At 31.9% G+C, this 24,920-nt stretch overlaps 1 protein-coding gene across 2 annotated transcripts in view; it reads right to left on the bottom strand.

Annotated features, from left to right (window-relative positions):
- Positions 1-15,350: 15,350 nt before the first annotated feature.
- LOC139511567 (LIM homeobox transcription factor 1-alpha-like) overlaps positions 15,351-24,920 on the bottom strand; it is a 30,735-nt gene continuing 21,165 nt past the window's right edge. The window contains exons 3-9 of one of the 2 annotated variants that reach the window (XM_071298409.1): positions 23,437-23,654; positions 22,823-22,971; positions 22,272-22,349; positions 20,274-20,394; positions 19,213-19,248; positions 18,406-18,480; positions 15,351-17,201 (exon numbers count right to left, since the gene is read on the bottom strand). In XM_071298409.1, the coding sequence (XP_071154510.1) occupies positions 17,017-17,201; positions 18,406-18,480; positions 19,213-19,248; positions 20,274-20,394; positions 22,272-22,349; positions 22,823-22,971; positions 23,437-23,654 (862 nt within the window). In that variant the 3' untranslated portion in view covers positions 15,351-17,016. The remainder of the gene's footprint in view (positions 17,202-18,405; positions 18,481-19,212; positions 19,249-20,273; positions 20,395-22,271; positions 22,350-22,822; positions 22,972-23,436; positions 23,655-24,920) is intronic. The other variant, XM_071298410.1, reaches the window with a different exon arrangement.

Here is a 24,920-nt window from a genome sequence, read left to right as displayed (position 1 = left end):
TATTCTTTATGTGCTCGTCTAGCAGACATCATTCTGCCAAAAAAATAAAAAAAATAGTGGTAGTTGATTTTCATTAAAACAAATATTGTAACGAACCTTTGTTTTTTTAGGGTAACTTGAAGAAAATGAACAATAACATTTTCGTCGTCAAAAAGTAAAAGCTTGTCCAAAAAGAAGATTTAATCAAAGTAATGAAAGGCATGAACATTGCAAGAGGTAATTTTTTTTATGAACGAAATATAGTATCGCCTTTCAATGAAGCGTTATCAAAACATAATTGTTTACTTAAATAATGATTTTGCGAATAATTCAACTCAATCCGGTGCTAGAGATGGCCTTAAACTTTCACTGAGATGAGAAATGTTGTTAAAGTTAAAGGCCTCACTGTGACCTTGGAATGCAACACAAGTGCTGTTCTTTTTCCTTTTTGTGTTTTTGCTGTGCATGTACTGGTTTTGTGTTATGGATGGATACCTCGTATCCTTTCTTTTATATGAACTATATAATATGGATTCGCTTACGCCTATACGTCAACTAAACACTGTCGGATTGTGTCTCAATAGAAATCATATCACATCTCCTAATGTTTATACAGTAATATATATATAACTCGGCTAAATATCAGCCCAACACTGTTAGATCTGTAAATTTGCGTTAGCAAATGTGTTTGTTCTTCCCTCGCCGAGATTAGAACTCATGTAACTGACATATCGTGGTACCAAATCGCCTTGCACTATGCCCGACGCGCTAAACCACTCGACCACCTAGGTTGTACAAAAAATAAAGCTTTTGGTGGCCGGGTGTCTCCTTTCCTCGTAAGCTTTAATCTAGCGTCGTAATATGTATACGATCTAACTTGTTCTTGTATGGTTAAACATACTGATGGACTCTTTAGCCCGAGACTGATACATATAAACCCATGTTCACGGACTGGTTATCTCAACTCTGAAATGATTAAACTTACACTGATGTCCAAATTAGCTCATCTGATATATATTAGTTAACTCACATTAACGTACTCTTTATTTGGACCCTGATATAAGAAAATTGAAACCAATAGACTCCTTAGCTCGGCTCTAGGGTAAAATAAGTGTATTCAGAATATAGTCTTGATGTTTGTAGGATTCAAATATTCATATGTTTTGAACATAAATATATCAAGAGCCTCTAATAAAAAAATTCAACCAAGTTACTATCTTCTGTCTCTTTTACTCAGGTACGCAATATATACTTTTCTAAAAGGGTCATTAAAAAGGTAACATATGGACATAAACTATAATTCATTTTACCCATAATACATCTGAAAATAAAGCAGTTGTCATGAATAAATTTTGAATGACATTATTCTTGTCCTAATACGATTTTAAAGACATGGCACAAGACCTTAAATGCAAAGTAAATTAAGCGGAAGTGCTCGTCAAGATTTAAATACACAGCAATGCTACTGTTACGTGTCTCTTCAACACATCATTACAGAATAATTGTATGGAAATATCCAATTCAATAGACTTTTATTTTTTGAATAAGAATACGATTCAGAAATATAAATTATTTAATCGTTAGGGCTTGCATAGCGAACGGAATAGAAGGTCAATATGAATTTAATCCGGGTACTTCATTGTCATCCGGGCAATGGATTTGTCAGTTGTCATCAACAATGTATTGATCTGTTGACTTTCCATCAGTAGGTGGAACACAAATGTCGTCTGCTAAGTGAAGTAGTTCGGGTGCAGGGTAATGTTATCCATGTAACCAGTTTGTGGAAGATACTTTGCAGCTGAAAATGCATACTTTTTGTGACAGAAAGAAAGAAAAACCACGAAGTACAATTAGTTCTATTTAATGAATATTGAATCAAATGGCTTAGTAGTAACATGAACTAATTTTGAAGCATATGATTTTTTTTATCCTCTTTCATGGAAAACCTCATAATTGCTTTAAAAAAAAACCCCATAAAACATAATAATTTAAAAAAACGATTGTTTATTAGGATTGTTAAGTGTCACTCCGGTTGGTACCACTGTTAGCTAACTGTCAATCGCAAAATGTACCCACTAACCATTATTTCGAAAGAAATCATTCATCGTCATTATGAATACTCCGTTTCTTAATAAAGATAACGAAAAAAGAACCAGCTACAAGTTTGAAGCCTTCTCAGTTAAAGACGGTTTTGATGCTTAAGATTATTGTATTAACAGTATCTAAAGGTTATTTCAAAAAGGATGTACTAACAGCTAAATAAAAACAAACCCTACCGGAGACCAAAGTTTGTTCTCTTGCTATGAAAAGGGCGCTTGTCTGGTAAAATTGAATTATGTACACCTTAAGCAGTGTTATATAGATGGGCAAAGTAGTAACTGTATACACTTTCAAGTACATTTCGAATGACATATTCGGTAGTATAGAACCAGTTAAGAACTAAACTCATTATTTTCCTTAAAAATAATAACATCATTCACATATTTTTATTCTATTTGTTGTCATTTAGACGTTTTAATCGCTTCTATAGTACAAAATTGGTTTTACAGTTCTAATACACGGTGATAATTGTATGTTTATGTTTCAAAACACCACGAACCATATAATCCTTTACAGAAGTATGACAGCTTCATTAATTATGCATGCATTAATCTCTTGGTTGTTTCCTTTTACATTTATAACTAATCGGAACCCACTGTTTAACAACAACCGGAAGTCGTCATCACAGAATTTTTCATTATAAATCATTGGAGAAAATATTTTCCACCGACATAAAAAGGCTGTAAACGATCAATGCGAAGTACGTCTCTAGGAAATTTAGCAGTAATGACAATAGCTGCTATTGTCATCGAATCGTTTTACGACACTCACGTGCAAACTGTTAAGTGTAAAAGCGATAAATATCGCAACAAAATCGATCATATCAACAATTATAAATATAAATGAACCGATGGAAAATAAAATTATTTAGTTTGCCTGCTTTGACAAAAACTATCTTAAAAAGGTTTGTTTATTTTTTGGTGTCAATGAAAACAATATTTTATTAATGAAACTTTTCAGCAGTTTTTAATTGAAATTATATCATAACTATCCATATTTTTTTGGACAAATTTTCATCAAATACACTCTGTACAAAGCCGTATTTTCACCTTGCTGTATGACCATAGATGTGTTGGCAATTTTAGCTCCGTTTTGGTTTCAAGGATATGTCTGCATACATATGTATATTCATATTACGGAAAAAATATTACACCAGGGTTTTCGATATCACAAAATACAACTCAACATTCAGACATCTGATACGTTCAGGTATTTCACATCCAATATTTTATGGAAATATTCTTTACAAAGCACAAAAATGTCGTCAAGTTATTAAGGTTTGGATATTTTGGTAGTAATAATGATTCACTCATAGGGTCTTTGCAACGGAAACACATTTATTCTAAAACCAGTTGTTGGTATGATACGGGAAATGTTATTCTCATATATTTTGCGATGGTATGATACTGAACCCCGTTAGGGAGAGATTGTACTTGATTTTAATGTAATGAAGACACAATCTTTCAATCAGTTAATTTAGGTCTGGAGCTGGCATGTCATAAACTGTTAGTATAGTCTTTAGTTTGTTAATTTATGTATCATTGTCATTTTGCTTAATTTTTTGTGCATATTGCTATGTGTTTCTTTATTCTACATTTGCTAGATGTAAAGGGGAGGGTTGAGATATCACAAAACATGTTTAACCGCTCCGCATTTTTGCATCTGTCTCAATCAGGAGCTTCTGGCCTTTGTTAGTTTAAAATGAGTTTTGAATGTTTTCAAATTTTAGTTCATTTATGTGTTTTGGAGTTTAGTGTGACGTCCATTTTCACTGAACTAGTAAACAATTTTATTGAGGGGGCCAGCTGAGGACCACCTCGGAGGTCCCCCGGGTGCTGGATGTTCTTGCTGCGTTGAAGACTCATTGGTGGTCTTTGCCCGTTTTCTGATCGGGGTGTTGTCTCTTCTCAATGTTAAGTGTGCCCCAAAACACACAGGGAAAACAGGATAATGGTTTGATATAGTGTATTACATGTCGTTTTCTCTATTTTGACTTGAGCTTGCGTGAAAAAGAAAAAAAAAATACAGCTCGCACTATTTTTTTTGTAGCAGATTTAAATAAAGATTTTAACAATTCTAGAAAAAAAAACTCAAAGAAGGAAAGAAAAAAGAAACTCCGAGAACATTTTTAATGATATACTAATATGTAGACGGTATCATGAAAATGATTTCATATGAAGCCATTTTGATGATTACATTTGATAAGACGACCAGGATCTGTAAAAAGAATGTCCTATTCTTATATTCAATCGATATGCTATGATGAAAAATGACTACCTAATTTTCATCAAAGTATAGTGTCTGTTATAATCCCGTGACAGCTCAACAAAAGGGTAGGTTTTAAATGGGTTCCATCAATTTATCCACTAACTCATCAAATCTATATTCTACCAAGGAAAAGATGAACATATTTTGATCTCTGGATATGGTAAATCGATGTCGATCACCCCGGATCAGGCAAATGTGACAGATAACAATAAAAACGATGTAGGAGCAACTACGAAAAGACTTGTGTCAACAAATATTTCGCATCAGTCATTTTAAACTAATAATAATTTAAGAATGAAGATGAAATTTTAAAATAATTTGTCTTTGTCTATCAAATTCATTGCTGGGTTTGACCAAGGGCCAAATGGAATTTTGAAAAGCGCAAGTATCCCATCATGGTCGTTGCATTTTCGTGTTGTGTCGTAGGTTTCCTGTTTTATCATCATTAACAATCCAATGTTCACACAGTTGTAGATAAAACTAACTTTTCATCCATTTTTCACTTTCATGGATAAATAAAATCAATGTCAAAGGATTGAGAGATTTTCCTGCCGAGATATTGTTATAGGACAAAAATCGTCTTTTGTTTTATCGGCTAATATTATCATTTAACCCAGATACTTCCCGATAATAACAAATGAATTAGGAAGAAAAATGCAGGAATGTCCTTGTTTATTTCGATTTCTCATGTCATTTATTTAATTAATAATAAAAAAAAATCGCAAGTTTGATATAATTTAAAATGAAAATCTCCTGGGTGCACCTTCATCAGTAACGCTCAAACTTTAACGTTTGAAATCTAGGGTTATATAAATACGTAAATATGATAAATGGTAATAGTAATTTAATTTTATTTAGAGTCGGCATAGTATATAATAAACAAGGACATAATGAAATATCTATTGAGCTTTAAAAGGTAATTAAATTTCTCTGAGGTTGCTTGTAATAACATTTTAAAGAACATGCCCAAATTGAAGAACCATATAGACTCATCTCAACTTATAGGCAATGCTACATTCTTAATTTCTGTGTAATTTTTGTCTCTTGTTGTCTCATTGGCAATCATACCACATCTTCTTTTTTATATTTGCCAAAAACTTATTTCGATTGAAATGTTTTGCATATGATGTTCTTGTTTTTTTTATTGTTATAATTTTCTGTTTTATACTTGTATAGCCGCACCATTCGTACCGACTGTGTGTAATATACAAATACATGTATAGCCGCACCATTCGTACCGACTGTGTGTAATATTCAAATACATGTATATTGAACGTACCGACTGTGTGTAATATACAAATACATGTATAGCCGCACCATTCGTACCGACTGTGTGTAATATACAAATACATGTATATTGAACGTACCGACTGTGTGTAATATACAAATACATGTATAGCCGCACCATTCGTACCAACTGTGTGTAATATACAAATACATGTATATTGAACGTACCGACTGTGTGTAATATACAAATACATGTATAGCCGCACCATTCGTACCGACTGTGTGTAATATACAAATTCATGTATATCGTACCGACTGTGTGTAATATACAAATACATGTATAGCCGCACCATTCGTACCGACTGTGTGTAATATACAAATACATGTATATCGTACCGACTGTGTGTAATATACAAATACATGTATATTGAACGTACCGACTGTGTGTAATATACAAATACATGTATATCGTACCGACTGTGTGTAATATACAAATACATGTATATTGAACGTACCGACTGTGTGTAATATACAAATACATGTATAGCCGCACCATTCGTACCGACTGTGTGTAATATACAAATACATGTATATCGTACCGACTGTGTGTAATATACAAATACATGTATATTGAACGTACCGACTGTGTGTAATATACAAATAGATATAGGAAGATGTGGTGTGAGTGCCAATGAGACAACTCTCCATACAAATAACAATTTAAAAAGTAAACCATTATAGGTTAAAGTACGGCCTTCAACACGGAGCCTTGGCTCACACCGAACAACAAGCTATAAAGGGCCCCAAAATTACTAGTGTAAAACCATTCAAACGGGAACACCAACGGTCTAATCTATATAAACAAAACGAGAAACGAGAAACACGTATATATTACATAAACAAACGACAACTACTGTACATCAGATTCCTGACTTAGGACAGGTGCAAACATTTGCAGCGGGATTAAACGTTTTAATGGATCCAAACCTTCTCCCTTTTTCTGAAACAATAGCATAACATCACAACAAAGAAAAACATACGATAAAATATCAATTGGCAGACTTAACTCAATCAAAAAACGTATGATTAAACAATGAACGAATAAATTTGATCTGCGATATCTGAATACAAATGCACAGTTAATTAAATATTAGAGACAAACATTCATGACCAAAAAGCTAACAAACAAATTCAAAAACAGGACATGACTGAGAAATATTTAACCAATCAATGTTCACTTTAGAAAAAAAACCGGTTTTTTTTATAATCTTGAAGTTTATACAAATGTTGTAAGAATAAGTGAAGATATTACAAATAATCAAAGCTGGTGTACAGACAAGATCCGTATAAATAAAAAATGACAAAAAAGCATTATAAACAGTATCAACAGGTCGAATTAACAAGAAAATACGATTTGAGAGTACTCGCAGTTACTGACAGCTAGTTAAAAGCCAAAACCAATTAATAATAAAAAATCATGCATCAGAGACTAAAATCGACTAAAACACATCACAGGGATTTAGTATTTTAACGTCATTAATAGTCAAAGAAGACATGACTTGTGCAATGCCAAAAATAAATGTATCGACAGGTAGTAGTATAGTGAAGAGCGACTTCTATAGAAATAAAAGTTAACGTGTCTGTGTCTCTATACATCTCGCCTCAAAAGATAATGAAATTTACTTATGTTTTAATTTGCTAATGACAATATCAATATTAGTGCCAATGTGAACTATATTCAGAGATCTTATTACAATATTGGTACGATAACCCTTACTTATAAGTTTGTTTAAAGGTTCGATGAGTTTACAAGGATCACATAGTGATTTCCTCGCTTTAAGTACAATATTACCATAAAATTTAGGATGTGAAATACCATTTTTAATAAGCTTTCTACAGGTATAGCCAAATTTACTAATCAAATCTTTGTATCTATGAAAGAATTTAGTAAAAGTTTTAAGTAATTTATGGTATCGAAATCCCTGACACAACAATTTACCAGTGATGCATTGATTACGTTCGTTAAAATCTATGACATCAGAACACACACGGGCAAACCGAACGAGTTGCGATATATAAACACCGTATGATGGAGCCAAAGGCACATCGCCATCTAAAAAAGGAAAATTAACAATAGGAAATGAAAAATCGTCTCTTTTGTCGTAAATTTTAGTGTGAAGTTTCCCGTTTGAAATTGAAATGTCTAAATCTAGAAAAGGACAACTGCTGCTGTTTATGTTAGATTTAGTTAAAGTAAGTTCGTTTGGGTAAATTTCTGAAGTATATTTAGAGAAGTCTGGATTATTCAACGAAAAAATATCATCCAGATAACGGTAGGTATTTTTGAATGTATCAACCAAATGTAACAATGATGGGTCTTTACTGAGTTTGGTCATAAACTGAGATTCATAGCAATATAGAAATAAATCTGCTATTAAAGGGGCACAGTTGGTGCCCATAGGAATACCTACTACCTGACGATACACTTTATCGCCGAAACGTACATAAATGTTATCAAGCAGAAAGTTTAAAGCTTCAATCATATCCTCACATTTCCAGTAAGTGTATCTAGCATACTTTCCCTTTTCGTTACAGAAAAAGGCCTTAAACGAGTTACAGCAAATAAAATTACAATGAGATTTTTCGAAAGACCATTTTATCAAATACAAAAACTTTTTCTTTATAAGATTGTGTGGAAGTGTAGTGTACAGAGTAGAAAAATCATAACTGTCAACAGAATTGTAAGGACCATTGAAAGCATGTATTTTATCTAAAATACATGTATAGCCGCACCATTCGTACCGACTGTGTGTAATATACAAATACATGTATATCGTACCGACTGTGTGTAATATACAAATACATGTATATTGAACGTACCGACTGTGTGTAATATACAAATACATGTATATTGAACGCGTTTGATTTGGTCAGTCTTTATTGCCTTGGAGTTCGGTATTTTTGTTATACTCTGCTAAAACAATTGTAAGACATTTTAAATTGAGTACAAACAACTCATCATAGATACAAGGATTGGAGTTTTGTGTTTGCGCCAGACCTGCATTTCGTCAACAAAAGACTCATCATTGACGCTCGAATGAAACAAAGTTAAAACAGCAAGCAAAAAAAAAAAAAGATACGAAGTTGAAAAGCGTTGTGGACCAAAAATTCCTAAAAGTTTTGCCAAATACAGCTAATGTAATCTATCCTTGAGGTACATGTAGAAAAGCCTTAGTATTAAAAAAAAATCAACAGTTATTATTACCATATCAATGATAATTCATGTCTGTGGGTGTCAGTTTAAGAATAGAATGTCTAAAACATCAGTGGTTATCTTTTGTTTCTATTTGCCAATCATTTCATTGTTTTTGTGTTTTCGTCTTTACCGTCCATGGTTTACTCGTTTGATTTGTTTCACATATTGTCATTCTAGGCCTTTATTGCTTTCTATACTGCTTCGGTATTTTTTTAATTCACGTCCCAAACTTAAGTTCTCAACGTCATTGGCAATATCACCACATCTCCTAATTTTATTTTAATTAAATCTTTAATCACTTATTTTATTATTTATAATTTACACAGTGTCATTTCATAGGTTTTGCAATTGTTTGGAATATTTGCAATATTTTGTCATAACTACTTCAATAAACTGACCATTTAACAGGTGTATTTGGTCATTCTTTTCAGTGACGGACCTTAATTGAGCGATAATTCTTGTCAATTTGGTGAATTAAGTCACTTTTATGACCAGAGCTTATGGTATAAAACACCAATATGTGTGGCCAGAAATGCTGTATCTTAAAAGAAGTATAATAAAATCTGATTATATGCCCCGCTCATTTTATAAGTAGTAGGAAAACACTATCCGTCAAAATATCTTGTTAAAAATAAAATTGATTGACAAATCATTTTATTTTACTTGCATCTATTGTTAAATTTCAAATAAAACTTGAATACCCATACTGCATGAATTCATTTTTTGGAATAAATTAAAAGATGTAAGACACATGCACATGGATCATACAAGCAAAATATAGACCACACAAGGACGCGAGCGATCAGATGTGAAAACATCATGAAACGGGCGTATAATCAGCCTAAATGTCAATCAAAGGACTGTAACTTCACAAACTTTAAATAATTTCAATTTCAAATTCATGCTAATAGCATGGGAAGTAAACACCATACAAGAAATCATTCTGTGTAGCATTATTATCTCTTGAATACAACCCGTGTTTCGCTTCTATAATATGATGTAAATCCGGAATTATTTATTGGAAAAACCAACTGGTCCATAAGTTAGTGAATAGTGGTTTTCGTTTTTAAAGCGCACACCTGATCAACGCTTTCACTGAAAAGCTTTTCAGCTTTTTTTAAATAACAATATCGGTAAAGAAGGGTGTCTTAAGGATGAATCTGATTGTAACTTATTTACCAAATAATTGTATAAATATACTGATTATTAGCATATATTAACTATTCATTTCGTGACAGATACTCTATAGCAACTCTCAGCTCTTTAAATAAATTTCCTTTGAAGTTTTCCCCAATACACACTCATTGACAATTACTAAGATTTCTCGACAACATACGAAGGGAAAAACTAATTACTTGCTCTAAGCCAACAGTTTAAAGATTTGCTTAAATAAAAAAAAATACGTTAGCTTCATGAGAAAATTTCGTAGACTTTGAGAGTAACATATCGACTTTGTTTTGTTTTTATTTTTGTTATTTCTTTTTGTGACCCATCAAGATTTATCGATGTCCCTTCACATACGGTTGGTCTACAGTAGGGACAAGCTTACTACTAGTTCTTATAAATACATAGTACATAAAAAGTTTTAATACAAAAAGCACAAGGCTATAAGAAAGTTTATTATGTCTATATAAAACGATTTTAGTGTTTGTCAAACTGCTATATAACCAGTGTAATTTTTCTGATAAAACGGTTGGTTCAAATATTTTAAAATTTTATAAATTTTTGTCAAAGGGTCAAAGTTAATTCTTTGTCAAAATTTTATGAAGATTAAACGAGCCAAATTAATTTTAGTGAAGGTGTTGGGTACCACTTTAACGTCCAGTGGCAAATGTTTCATGCACGTTCAGGATTTTTCAGCTAGTTAAATGATTTCCGAGGGGGAAAAGAAGAATGTTTTGCCATTCTCGAGACGATTTATCCTACAACTTTAATAAACAAAACCATTTTGTTTTCTACTCAAAAGAACACGAATTTGTTTTCTTTAAACCAATGATTTCATTAGAAGCATGTATTTGTTCACCTGCATTCGGAGTCTTGTTAAATCGGACAAATGCAAACAATATTTTTGTCATTTTTTATTTTTGAACATAGATTCGTGTAGTGATTGAGTCCACTTTAAATATATGAAATCATTTAAAAAAAATATCATTAACTTTTACATGCAGCAGGATCTGCGTACCCTTCTGGAGCACCTGAGATCGTTTTTGGTGGGGTTGGTGATGCTAAGTCTTTAGTTTTCTGTGTTGAGTTTTGTGTTCTATTGTTTGGCATCTTGGTGTAAATTTTAAAATATTTTTAAGCAGCTGATTCAGTTTTATTTGTTACGGGTAATAGATGCTAATCAATACATTTCAGAATATGTCCATACTTGTACAGGAAAATTAATTACAAAAACTGATATCACTTTTTATCTATTTATATAGACATGATAGCTGTTTGTCAAGCCCGGTAACATTGCTTGTGACATATCCTTATCGTATTGTATAGGTAACCAGTAACATCCTGATTACCTGTTGTCATTTTATCATGAGGATATATATCTACTTTTATCTTTAATCAAATATATAACGGAACCTTCACCTCGTAAATACTAACCTATCCAAGGCGGATCTAAGTGTTTTGAAATGGGAGGTTCCCGGCATGATGGAATTACTACGTGCACAAGCTAATTAATGAAAACTAAATGTCTTGAGGGAACCAGGATCTGCTCCAAGATATTTTGAAATGGGAGGTTCCCGGCATGATTATTACATGCTCAAGCTAATTAATGAAAACAATATGTCTTGAAGTAACCAGGGCCCGCTCCAAGATCTCAAATGTCCTCCAACTTCACCTACTTTTGAAAAGGATGTGATGCATTTACTGAATGTACTGTCTTGTATTCAATTATATATATATAAAAAAGAGACATGTGTGTGCAAAATTATCTCAGAAAATTATATCTGTTCAAATATAGAAAATTTTAAATGTTAATTCGTTATCAATACAATATCAAAATTTTGAATAACTATTCTTACTTAAACAATTCTTTTAGAGTAAATGTTACGATTTTTTTATTATTGAAAATTGCAAAAACAAAAACAAAATCAGAAAAGTGCAAAAAGAAAAACAAAATCAGAAAAGTGCAAATATTTTCCTGACCTGAACTCAGTGTCATAAATTATTTAAAGCTTAACTTTTGATCTGATGTTTCTTGCATTTAACACGCATTCTCTGTGTTTGTATAGCACTTATACTGAGAACTAATAAATGCAACAAATCTTGAAATTTTAAGAAAACTACCGTACAAGTTAAACAGACAACCAACGCGAAATTCATAAACTTTCCAAAACACCACTTTTGTATAGAAGCTGTAATCAAAATTATGGATTCATAAACAAAATTAAAGAGGAGAAAACAAATAAAACATTCTCTTTGATGTTTATAAAATCTTGATATATAAAATTTCATCTGTTCCTTATAATGTCTTTTTACATAAGGTGTTAACTTGAGGCACAGATAAACGTGAAATATATGAGCCCTTTTGTAATGATCCCGTCCTCTTAATAGCAATAATAAGGAAGAGTCTTTGAAGTTTTAAAGTCTGTAGGTTAAGATAGATTTTTCTTATGTTTGAATAAGTATTATTTAGATAGATGACCCTATACCTTTACCAGGAAACGGGAATTTACGGCGAAGGAGCACGCCTGGTCACCTTGTAGTGTATACTTTATCGTAATGATATAATTTATGACTTTAATATTATTTTTGGCTTATTGATTTTCATTTGAAGTGATTCAAATTACCTTCGACTCTCTATTACAAATACTTATATTATGTTCAATAATATCTACTTTCATTTTCATTTTAATCAGTGTTAAAAGTTTTACGGACGCCCGAATGATGATACACGTAGATTGATTGAATGTAATGTAATAGATAATAATTACAAAATGTATAAAAAAGTTCACGCTCGGTTTCAGTATTGGTTTCTACTTTTCTTCGACTACTGTTTTTATGCATGAAGCTTTGATATTTTTCATTACACTTTATGCAGAGAAGTGGCATAAGCACATCATGAAAAAAAGACATAAAAACCGTACTAGATGCTGAATTAATTTAAAAGATTGTTTCGGGACCGCTATATATTTGAGTGTAATTTATTTTATTTTGAATATTATTTCACATTGTGACAAACAGCATTCAAAAACAAGCAACAATAGCCTATGTTGATTTTTTTGGCACAACTTTTTGGAATTTTGGGTCCTTTATGCTCTTCAACTTTTTACCTTTTTGGCTCTATAATTATTTTGATCTGAGCGTCACTGATAAGTCTTATGTAGACGAAACGCGCGTCTGGCGTATTATTAAATTATAATCTTGGTACCTTTGATAACTATACCACATTGAACATAGCATGTCTACATTAAAGCACATAACTCTTATTTTGTTGAAAATTTTCAACAGTATATCAAGTGAACATAAGTGTGGCAATACTACTGGCTTGTCTTAGAAGAGACACATACCAAATTATAGCGGATATGAAGTAATGACAAAAAATGAAAAACAATACTTATTGAAATAAAAAATTGTATACTACATCAAGTGAATAACTGAAAGATAAATCAAACATGTCAATAAATGAAATGATCATGATTACACTTATATAGAAATATTGTGACTGAATCTGTCTTAAAATTTAGATACATTGTTCAAATTTAGAAACTTAAAATCTTTCTTTTCACCTTAACACTAGATAATCTACTTAATCCACTTAAATAACCCTCTCGACGTGTGATTCAGAAAAATTGAGGGAAAGTTAATTTATCATGGGTATTCTTAAACCATTTTACATTTATGAATGAGAGAATAAATGAATAGTTCCGTTTCTGACAACCTATTTCAACTTAACATTCACCCCTTCCGTCAGAGGTGTTATAACTGAATAGGAGATTCATCCGCGTGAAAACAACGACGTGTCGTTGTACAAACATTACAAATCCTCCGCTAAAGTTTTGTATTGAAATAGATCAGAAGAGTCATTTATCTCTGCCAGAGGCTTACAGGACGTAAGGCAATTCGGACGAATAAGATATGCATTATTTAAAATTCGCGTGTTGGTATGGACTTTTATCGATCAAAATAGTTCACCATCTCATGTCGCATTCGACAACTGAGGTGTAAACGCATAATGGCTCTGACAAGTATTCAGCAATTAATTTCATAAACAAAACCCATAAGTAAAGCGACAAAGATAGGTCAATATGTTACCCTCATGTATTAAATAAACTTTTCCGTAACTAGTTTACAAGTAATCTACAAGTTAAGACTGTATAACTATTTAGTTCGTGTTGATATAAGCAGACATAAAGGGGAGAGGGTTCACTTGAATACCAAAAAGAAAAGGTTTAACACATGTCAACGTGCCTGTCTAAAGTCAAGAAGTGTATTATGATAATGTCTTTCTTTTAATTGAATAGGAATAGTAATACCTTTGGTTCGATTCTTTTGTGAGCTTTACCACAATTATGTTTATTCTTAACCAAGTCAAAAGCATGTAATTCAATGGTTGTGGTCAGTTTTTTGGCTCATAAATCAGTCCGCTCATTTTCTCGCTTTGAGAGTTATGTCCCTTTGAAATTTTAATCATATTGAAAATTGCATTGCATCTGCTCTCCTGTCTTCCGTTCTCTTGAGATATTTATAAGAATTTAAAAGAACAAACTAAATAGGTTTATTTATTTATTATCCTTTAAACAGATAAAAAATGTGCAACGCAGGAGACATTGGAAGTCTGTTCTTTTATATCCATATATATATTTATGAATAAACTAACCGTTAATGGTTGTCTGTATGTTTTGTCAATTGACAGCATGTTGGTCTTTCAATGTTTTTTTTCGGTTTTATTATGAAAATAAGGAGATGTGTTTAGATTGACAATGAAACAACTACCGAACAAACTTTAAATGAAGTGAATGCATTTATAGGCAACTGTACGTCCTTTAACAATGAGAAAATCCAGTACCGTGTAGTCTTTATTGACTACGTATCTTGTATAAACGTTTCTGCCTGTTTGTCGATATACACTCAATATCACTTTTTTATTTGTATTTGTGTTTTTACTGGCTGAATTGTCTTTGTCGTGTGTTGTTGCATGACTTTTTTTTATATTTTGTTTAAATATATTATCCTTCGGCACCCTTGATTAATGTAATGATACTCCTTATTCAGCGACTGTGCATGTGAATGGATTTTTTTTAAAAAGATTAATTAGACAAATATAGTGTTTCATGCTTTATGCTTTCATTTCACGCAAGCGCGTACAGGATCATGTAATATTTTAAAACTTTCATTACGATATAAAAGGTGCTTTCTCCAAATAATAATGAATATTTTAAAATGACAATCTAAACTGAGCATCTTTCATCACCATATTATTTTTTAATATGTGTGATGACTCTTCGATAACGTCTTTGCTAAATAGCACTCATGCATTTAAGATATCATGAAGGTCTTTGGAATAACACAAAAAGCAGACTAAAATATCAATTCTTTATTCAAATTTTCGTGACAACATTTGTATAACAATATAAAATAAATAAAGCACAATATAATTTTTATTTTTCAACACAATAAAACAAACCATACAAAATTAAGTCATTGGTTTAATTCAATGTCAAATACTAAACAAAAGTTGTTTTTGAAAAGCAAATATTGGATATATATGACATGATTGATCCGTTAGCTCACTGAAGCGTCTGAACATATCTTGTGAATTTTTGTCTCATGTATACCCTTCTAGATCCTTGTTCCCTTAAAGTATGAAATATTTAAAAATTGTTCAGGCAGCAATCATTTTAATTCAAAAGAGGGAAGGGGTTACGGTTTTTTGTCTGTGTTGGAGAACATAATTATTATTGGAATGTACAATATTAAACAAAATGAAAATGCGTAGAAAACAAACTTTCAGGAATGAGAAAATGTTCATGAAAATTGATTTGTTCATTCTCAAATAAATTCAATGTAGTATAGAAACAGACACATTGGCGGAAACGGTGGCAGTAACAGCGGCGAAAACATCTATTAAAAAGGAAGGGCAATGTTCAAAATCATAAAAAGAAAACGCAGTAATGTATTTCTTATTTCATTTTTAAGATAGACAAACAATTTTCGCTACGTCCGAAGATGACATCTGAATCTATCTTCATCATAGCCAGATGTTTGAAAGCATTTTACGTAAATACTTTTATGATTAAAATGATCTGAGATGATGAAATACAAACTTGCATGCTAGAATGTTTTTTAAGCTTAGCTTCTAATAAACCCAAAACAAATAGTCTTTTTATCAAAACAGCAATTAAAGAAACGTTATTGTTTTATGCTTCAAATTTAATGTAAACGGGTACATACAAATCTCAAGAATGGTCAAAATACCTCTGGAGTCTACACTTAAATATTTTAGCACATGGTACAGAATAATAAATTAATTTCTTTATATCAATTTACTAGTCTGGCTTATTTTGTGAGAAAGCTACGCGGAATACCAAGAATGAACAAAAAAACATCTTCTGAAAAATTACTGTTTTGAAACATTGGAAAAGAAAACTATTGAAAGTGGCACTTCTATTCGTTCTTACACCAAAATGAAAATTACGTTACGTTGTTATTGGTTGAATTTCGTTTGTTTAGTACGCTAATTAGGTACAAAATTATACATTTAAATAGTACTACCTGATTTTTAAGAAGAAAAAACATGGACACTGACGACAACTACTTGCAATGCCGAACTACTTTTCTTTCGATACGATATTATTTCGACTTATTCGTATATATAGGTTATCAGTATAGTTGCACAAATCTTTAGGCTAGTACATACACACAATGTATAATATTTCTAAAAGCGGAAACCAAAAACATTGTAATTGGCTTACAGTCTTAAACAATTGGAATTCAACCAATGACGTGACGTAATTTTAACTTTTTGGGGTACAAACATTAAAAGTACGTACAATCCTTTTGAGACAGAATATATCACATAATTGCACATTAATATCAAGATAATTATATATTGCTGAATAAATACCCCCAGTTCTATAATAACCTATAGAATCATATTTTTTTAAAATATTAATTAACTCGGAAGTCAACTACATGTATCTTCTTTTACCAAACATACAAATAATATATCTTATCACAGTTCCATATCATTCCACACTAAAATAAGAGTTTTGCATTGAATACAGTTTGTCAATAGGATTTAAGACATTGCCGGTATCCATAGCCGAATGTCCATGGGAATCGGTCATGAACATTTGATCGATGCAATTGATATTGTCCTCCATTGCTTGCCGTACACTCCTCGAATCGTCCATTTCGTCAAATCTTGATTCTAAAATGAAAAAATAATGTAGTTTTATTCAAGAGAATAGATTGAATTGTTTTTCCTTTCATGCTTAGCAAAATATATCTCACCTATCTGGTTTAATTCTGTTATATTTACAGTAAGTGTTTAATTCATGCAAATTCTGATCTTCTACCGACTGAAGGATGAACCATTTCATACTGTGATTTGTTTTCATTGCGAATGAAAGCAACCCATATCGAATGAAAGCAACCCGTGCCGTTTGAAAAATACCCCCGATCATATATTTGTTAGCATACCTAATAAACATGTTACACTATTTTTTGATGGTCTAATACTAGTAGCCCCCCCCCCCCCCCCCCCCCCCCGATTATCTCCAGCTTCGTAGTCAGTACTTCGACACTTACGTGAGTAATACCATAACAATCTCTTTTTAATTTTCCGTTTATGAATTTATAATAAATTTTTGACAAAAAACTAAGGTTCCAGCTCCCTCATGCAATGTTGATCTATTTTTGTGACTTCACTTTTTTGATGGAATTGGATGGAAAGTGGTCTGATTATCACTCATGCCACATCTTCCTATATCTATTGGATATTATATTTTCATGTCCTTTTTGGCCATATAGATCTTCACGTGCTTCGGTACCTATACATTCTTTGGCATTTCTGATGATGGTAATTCAAGTAAACCGCGTCGTACGCATACAATTTATAACGAATCAATGAATGTGTTTGTAGATAAATGATTTTGTGTTCTGTTAAATTGTTCCTTTTAAAATTGTTACACGATAATGACTGCGGTACCCATATTTTGACTGTTTTATTTATTATGTCTGTTAAGTTCACGAATCATTGTAAATATAACGGAATTTGATGAGACTGTCATCAAAGTGAGAGGTTTAGCGCTTAAAAACCAGGTTCAATCCACCATTTTCTACATTTTCTACAAGGAATATGACAGTTCTTGTCCATTCGTTTTTTATGTGTTTTGCCATTTGATTTTGCCATGTGATTACGGACTTTCCGATTAGATTTTCCTCTGAGTTCAGTATTTTTGGGATTTTACTTTTTAAGTGTTCTTTTCATATTTCTTTGATGCATAGCAATAACGTTGCAAATATATCTCATTCAAATTAAGAGGAAATAAGATTCAATATCATTCAACAAATTAGTTTTTGTGTACTATCATAGTTTTTAATCATGACAAAATTAAATCTAATATAATTACCCTGATATTCGCTGGCAGGCAATGGTGATATTTGTTCTGCGTTACCATGGTGATGTTTGTCTGAACTCATTGATACTGAAATGAAATGAAACATTTGAGATTTAAGAAAAAAGAAGTGGCATTGTTATAGTTGAGCGATCTCATTTTAATGTCTGAACAATGTTAAAAATAGTCTAAATAATATTATTGTTTTTGTCTTATATTCTTAAATTGCTACTTTCAAATTATAAAATATATGAGCATGATGACATAAAGTACAAGAAATTAAATTATTTTTTAGTTTATCAAAAAGTGTTGACAAATGACTGTTATTTCGAGACCGTATTTGTGTTACTTTAAAAAAAAATAATGCCTGTACCAATGTACTAAGTCAGGAATAAGAGAGATGATATCCATTCGTTTGATGTGTTTGAGCTTTTATTTTGCCATTTGCTTAGGGACTTTCCGTTTAGAATTTTCCTCTGAGTTCTAATATTTTTGTTATTCTACTTTTTTGTAGGTTACTATCTCCTTGTTTCAAATCCAAATGTTTCCTTTGCTTATATTTAAGAAACCTAAACTTAAGAATTGCCTTATATTTCTTACAATAGTTAATTCTCCTTATTACTTCATGCTAAAACCTAAATAGTCATCAATTTTCGTTCGCTACTTGTGATTAATTGGCTTATTTCTTAATTAAAGCACATTTATCCCATGTGTTGCAATCTTGATGTACTGTTTCCACTTATAAACTTATATTTCAGTAGTTAAAAAAATGCAGTTCCCTATATTTTTGTTAACTTTTATCCTGTAATTTGAGTTTCTTACCTATGGAATCTACGTCACATAGTCGACCATTACTATCTGAAAAAAATCAAAATAAATAGTTTTAAGGATTAAAGGGGACTATTAATAATAATATTGATAATTTTAAGAATGAAATTAATAATATTTTTTACAAATACTATTAAAATGTCACACATTTAGTTTCTTCTTTAACTAAGTTGTTATAAGGCTGTAATCGCCAATAATACCCCAATCATACTAGGACCACTATCCCGCTTTACATCATGCAACATTTTGGAAGTCTTAGAAAGGTCACAGTGAGGACGTACCGAGGTCGTCGTGGTCATGGATTTCCGGCACGACGACCAACTTTGAACATGCTTAAAATATTCGTAAAACTAGTCGTATTAGATGCGTAGAAGCATCGTTTTGGAAACATATTGCAAAAGTCACATGCAATTGGAAAGCCAATGGAGAAGGTTTCAGAGACAACGCAGTGGAGTTGTAGTTCGATCGTAGTAGACTAGTATTGAGATAGTAATGCGATCGAGAAGGTCTTGGTAGAAGTGTACTAAGATTATGTAAGTCGTTCTAATGTCTTATTAGACGTAGCAAAAGAGTGACAATATCGTAACTAGAACGTGTTACTATCGTAGCGGAATGTGCTTGGTCTAGTGTGATGGGAATTTAACATAGTTTTGTGGGGGTTCAAGTGCTTGGTCTAGTGTGATGGGAATTTAACATAGTTTTGTGGAGGTTTAAGTGCTTATAAACAAGTTTCCCCTGTTTGTCTACATAATCTAAGCATTGAAATGAGGTCCGAAGTTGTAGTTGGCTTCTGTTTTTCATGAACAGATGAAGAACTAAAATGACGTTTTGTACCATTCTGAGTTTTGAGTCTATCTACTACGTAGCAACTTTCCATTTTTTAGTGGTGTTCGTGATGCTCTTTTTTTTATTTTATTATTGTTTTGTCTTTTCGTCAATTTTTTTTCCATGGTCTTGTCGTGTTTTTTTAAGATTTCGATTGTCCCACAGTACAATAGCTGTATTTTAGACAGTAATTTTGGGTATAAAAAATTATTTCCCCATGAATACTTTACCTGGATCACTATCATCGCTTTTATAACCGTCCGATTTTTCTTTCTTTGAATCGCCATTTTTATTCTTATTGCCTTTACCACTACTGCCGTCTTGGCTTTGTCTTCGTGCAATCTTTTTAACCTGAATTGTAAAGAGAATTTTAATCAGTTTTGAAAGGACTAGAAATACAGTAATCTTTTGGAGGACAGGAATTCATATGTCCTTTAAATATACATAATTTTTGGGTCCCTTTATAGCTTGCTGTTCGGTGTGAGCCAAGGCTCTCTGTTGAAGGCAGTACCTTGACCTATAATGACCTATAATGGTTTATTTTTATAAATTGTTACTAGGATGGAGAGTTGACTCATTTGCACTCATACCACATCTGCCTATATCTATATATCTGCTAGGTAGTTATCTCCTTGTTTTTATATTTACACTTTACAGAGATGGTATTTACATTTACACAAATAAAAGGTTTAGATCGTTCGTAATTTTTAAAGTACATTCATTGCTCAATTTTCACAGTCATTTTCTTTAATAAGTACTGTTCTTGCCCAGTTTTGTTTTACTTTTAAAATTCTTCAAAATATTTCTTAAACTTTATTTCAAACATATTTTATTTTCTCAAAGTTGATAACTGTCTGTGTTTAAAATATGTCTTCTCTGAAATGTTACGTCATGTATTAATATGTAAATTCATTGTGGTTTCTGTTTCTAGTTGACGGGAAATAAATAAATATCCGACATGCCACGTTCTATGCACAATCTTGGTTATACCCTTCTCTCTTGCTCACCAAAGAGAGATTACACAACAATTAATTTATCATAGGTTGCCAGAAGGAAGCTAAGATAGAATTGACATTTTGTAACTGCGCCAGATGCGGGTTTCGTCTACAAAAAGACTCACCAGAAGCGCTCGAATAAAAAAGTTAATGTTCAAGGCCAAATAAAGTACAAAGTTAAAGAGCATTGAGGACCAAAATTCCTAAAAGTTTTGCCAAATACAGCTAAGGTAATCGATATCTGAGGTAGAACATACATTCATAAACTAAATACAAAATTAACCATATTATCATTCACAAAATATCGCATCTAAAACTAAGGTTGCAACTCCCTAGGCAAGGGTGAACTTCAAAGATATTGGGGCCCATTTTAGTTTTTTATGTTCTATAATAGGAATGTTTCAACTTTTGATCTGCCCACTTTATGCTGGGGTAAGACACGTACACACATATCGCTTGCGTGGAAAACGCAGTCCAGTGTTAATTTTTCGAATGGCAATGTCTACATGTAAACACTGTGAAAGAGTTACACAATCATAGATGCAGATGGTATTTTGTAAGTATTAATTACAATGGTGCTATTGTCGCGACCTTAAACTTGTTAGTATGGCATTAACACATTAGATACTATGATGTAGACATGTTGACCGAAGGTACAAAACCAATCCCCTTATCATAGAATTGAGAAGTACATTTCTATGATGTTAACAAATGCTCGACCTCTATTGTTGTTTATAGTAGAATTGAGAAGTACATTTCTGTGATGTAAACAAATGCTCGACTTCTATTGTTGTTTATACAATGTAGTAGAATTGAGAAGTACATTTCTGTTACTTGTTACTTCAAAAAAAAAACATAGTGGTTGGATTCTATTTTTATTAATTTATGAAATGTGAAGTGCTGTTTTTATAATCGTAGTTTTCTTTTTTTGGCATTGTTTACTTTATAACTTTTATGGTGGTTTTTGATTGCGCCATTGGTGTCTTTTTCTTCTGCTTTTTTCACTCTCCAGATGTAGCAAATCTATCGATACTCTATTCGGTTGTTACAATGTATTCTTTTTGGTAAGTGCTATTTCCTATTAAAATTTGCTATCCTTCTACCTATAATTTAACTTTAAAAACCCATTTCAAAACTTTGTGGATGTTCAAATGCTAAACATGTAATATTTTATCCAAATCTGTTTATTTACAGACTACTGCTTAGCTATGTAAATATGTGATCTGTTCTTACCTTAGCACGTTGATTTTGAAACCACACTTGAACGACACGCACACTTAAACCGGTCTCTGCCGCTAGCTGTTCCCTAACCTAAAATAGAAAAAAATTGCTGAGACTCTAATAAAAAAATATGTGTTACTAACTTTATGTATAGAAAAAAAATTCAAATATTCATTAGTACCTAAAATGAATCGATATGTAGGAATATTAATCAGTATTTAAGTAAGTAAGATATATCAATTTACACTTTCAGTTTACTAAAATAAAGAAGCGAAACATCCTTTCGAGAGGGAAAGGGGAAGCGTGTCTGTGATCCCTCAATGATGAAACCGGACTATTGAAAACAAAGCATACTTCTGTAATCATTATTTATTTTAACCCATCAAAACTGATTTGGCAAACATATTATGAAAATATGTGTTCCGTATGAAATGTGCATTATACACCGACATTACCGAGTGGACAATATGTCTTTTATATCTTTAAGATCAGGAGTACATATTGGTCTTTTCAATGAATTTAATCGTTTGTTCTATCGATGTTAATTTGTAAACAAATCTTACTTTTCGACAAGGTTTGGGGTTCATCTCAAAAGCTGATTTAAACTTTCTTCTTTGACTCGTTGTAAGAATTGTTCGTGGTCTTTTGGGGTGTTTACCTCCATCGCTTTCCCCGTCATCATAATCATCGCTATCGTCACCTAAAATGTAACCTGTTTTAACTCATTTTATAGTATGCAAATGACCTGTAAATTAACACTTTCCACAGCACAGAAAAACATAATATTATTAAGGAGATTTGATGTATATGTAAATTAAAAATGGAATTTATAATTTAGTTGTGATCACTAATTCAAGATTTACACGGGCAGTTAATCTAAAGACATGAATTTGAAACCGGGATCGATTTTGCACATGACAGCGAGGACTAAAATTTCAGCTGCAACGTTAAACCAGTATCATGATACACATGTTGATATTGTTTATTTTCATTTTGTTATGTTGTGTCGCGTGCTTCAAATATATAGTGTAATGGCAATAAAGCCGGATTAGAAATGAATTGATAACCAGACATAAGTTAATAAAATGATACACTTCTAATGTACTGAGTATTTAAACAAAAAAAAAAGGTTGTATAAAAACTCTCCAATCACCAGAATTTTGTTTTCATAACTTACTTTTCGGACTCATGGAATACATATGGAATTCCTTTTCAAAGTCCAGGCGACAGAAGAGCTGACCATCTCGAATGACAAAGTAATCTCCCCTTTGTAATGGCTGACCACATTCTATACAAACGAAGCACTGTAGATGATAAACGTATCCTTGAGCTCTCATTACTAGTTCATTTGGAGAAATGTGCAACCCACAACCATTGCACGCTCCACGAAATAATCTGAAATTAACAAACCAAGGTTTATAGAAATAATAAAACCTATGACCATAAAACAGCATAGAATAATGTGTCGGAAATGGACGAATATTCGAAGTTGCAATACACCATATGGACTTATAAATACTAATGTCTGCATCTTCTTATTCACCCGGAATAAAACACCTATGTTATCACTGTTATGTTGTGAAAAGGTCCACACGATTTTTACAATTTAATAGTTTGTCTTGAGTTTTTTTGCAATCCTACCACCTTAAAAATATGGACAAACTTGCACCTATGTTTTACAACGAAAATAATGTCCGATAGCTAGTTTGATCGAAACACCCATGTTCATAGAATAAAAAAAAAACGATACCAGTTGACCAAAACTTCAGGGAATAAGATCGTTCAACATGAAACAGTATTTTAAAGTTTTTTTCTGACCTGTATTTTTCATTTGAACAGAGTGTTTAGTGCAAAAAAAGTACACTGTTTCTTTAAACAAAATGACTGTTATTCAATACCTTACTTATTATTATTTGCGTTTCTTGTTATGTTTTCTATTATTCTTGTCATGATTTTCAAGAGTTATAGTATTTTTCTATTCCACTAAAAGCATGTCAAAGTCCCTTTTGTGTTCCTCTTGGTCCAATTGATGGTATCAGTTTCCAAGTGACTGAACAACTCTGATCTCGTTCTAACCTCTCTGATTGCTCTTTTCAGGGATTTAATGAATGACTGGCGTTGAATTTGACAAATTATGCTAACCGATTAAGCTTTAATTCTTTTATTATTTTCAAAAACTATTGGAGATGTGAAAAAATCAATGACAACTATTTCGCATCATTTAAGCCACAGCACACAAATTCTATTCATTTGCATTTGAACATCAAAAGACGTGATGCAATAGATTTACCATAACAGAGAAAAAAATAAAAATTCAAAAACAACAAAATACGTACAAATGATCTGAACGCCCGCAGTCTTAACGAACTGGAAAGCGTTTCTAGAAAATTAAGCAATTTCAATCAAGCTTTTATGTGAGACCGAATCATTTTTGCATTTAGTTATAACGTACGAATAGCTTAGACAACGTTTTTTACTCACACTGAAACACTAAAACGGAAGTAAATCGCAGGAATCTATTGCTAGCTTTTCAATGTAACTTTTCTAACTAAAAGCTCTCGTTCTTGTTTATCAGGCTAAAGTAAGCCGATTTCTACAATTTTCTTTGTTCTTTGTCAATACTAAATGGTTCGATCAACTAACTGTGAATAACAAATTCAA

This window comes from Mytilus edulis, chromosome 2 (assembly GCF_963676685.1).
Source record: "Mytilus edulis chromosome 2, xbMytEdul2.2, whole genome shotgun sequence".
NCBI lineage: Eukaryota > Metazoa > Mollusca > Bivalvia > Mytilida > Mytilidae > Mytilus > Mytilus edulis.
The sequence above is the reverse complement of the archived record's forward strand: the minus strand, read 5'-3'. Positions and strand labels throughout refer to the sequence as shown.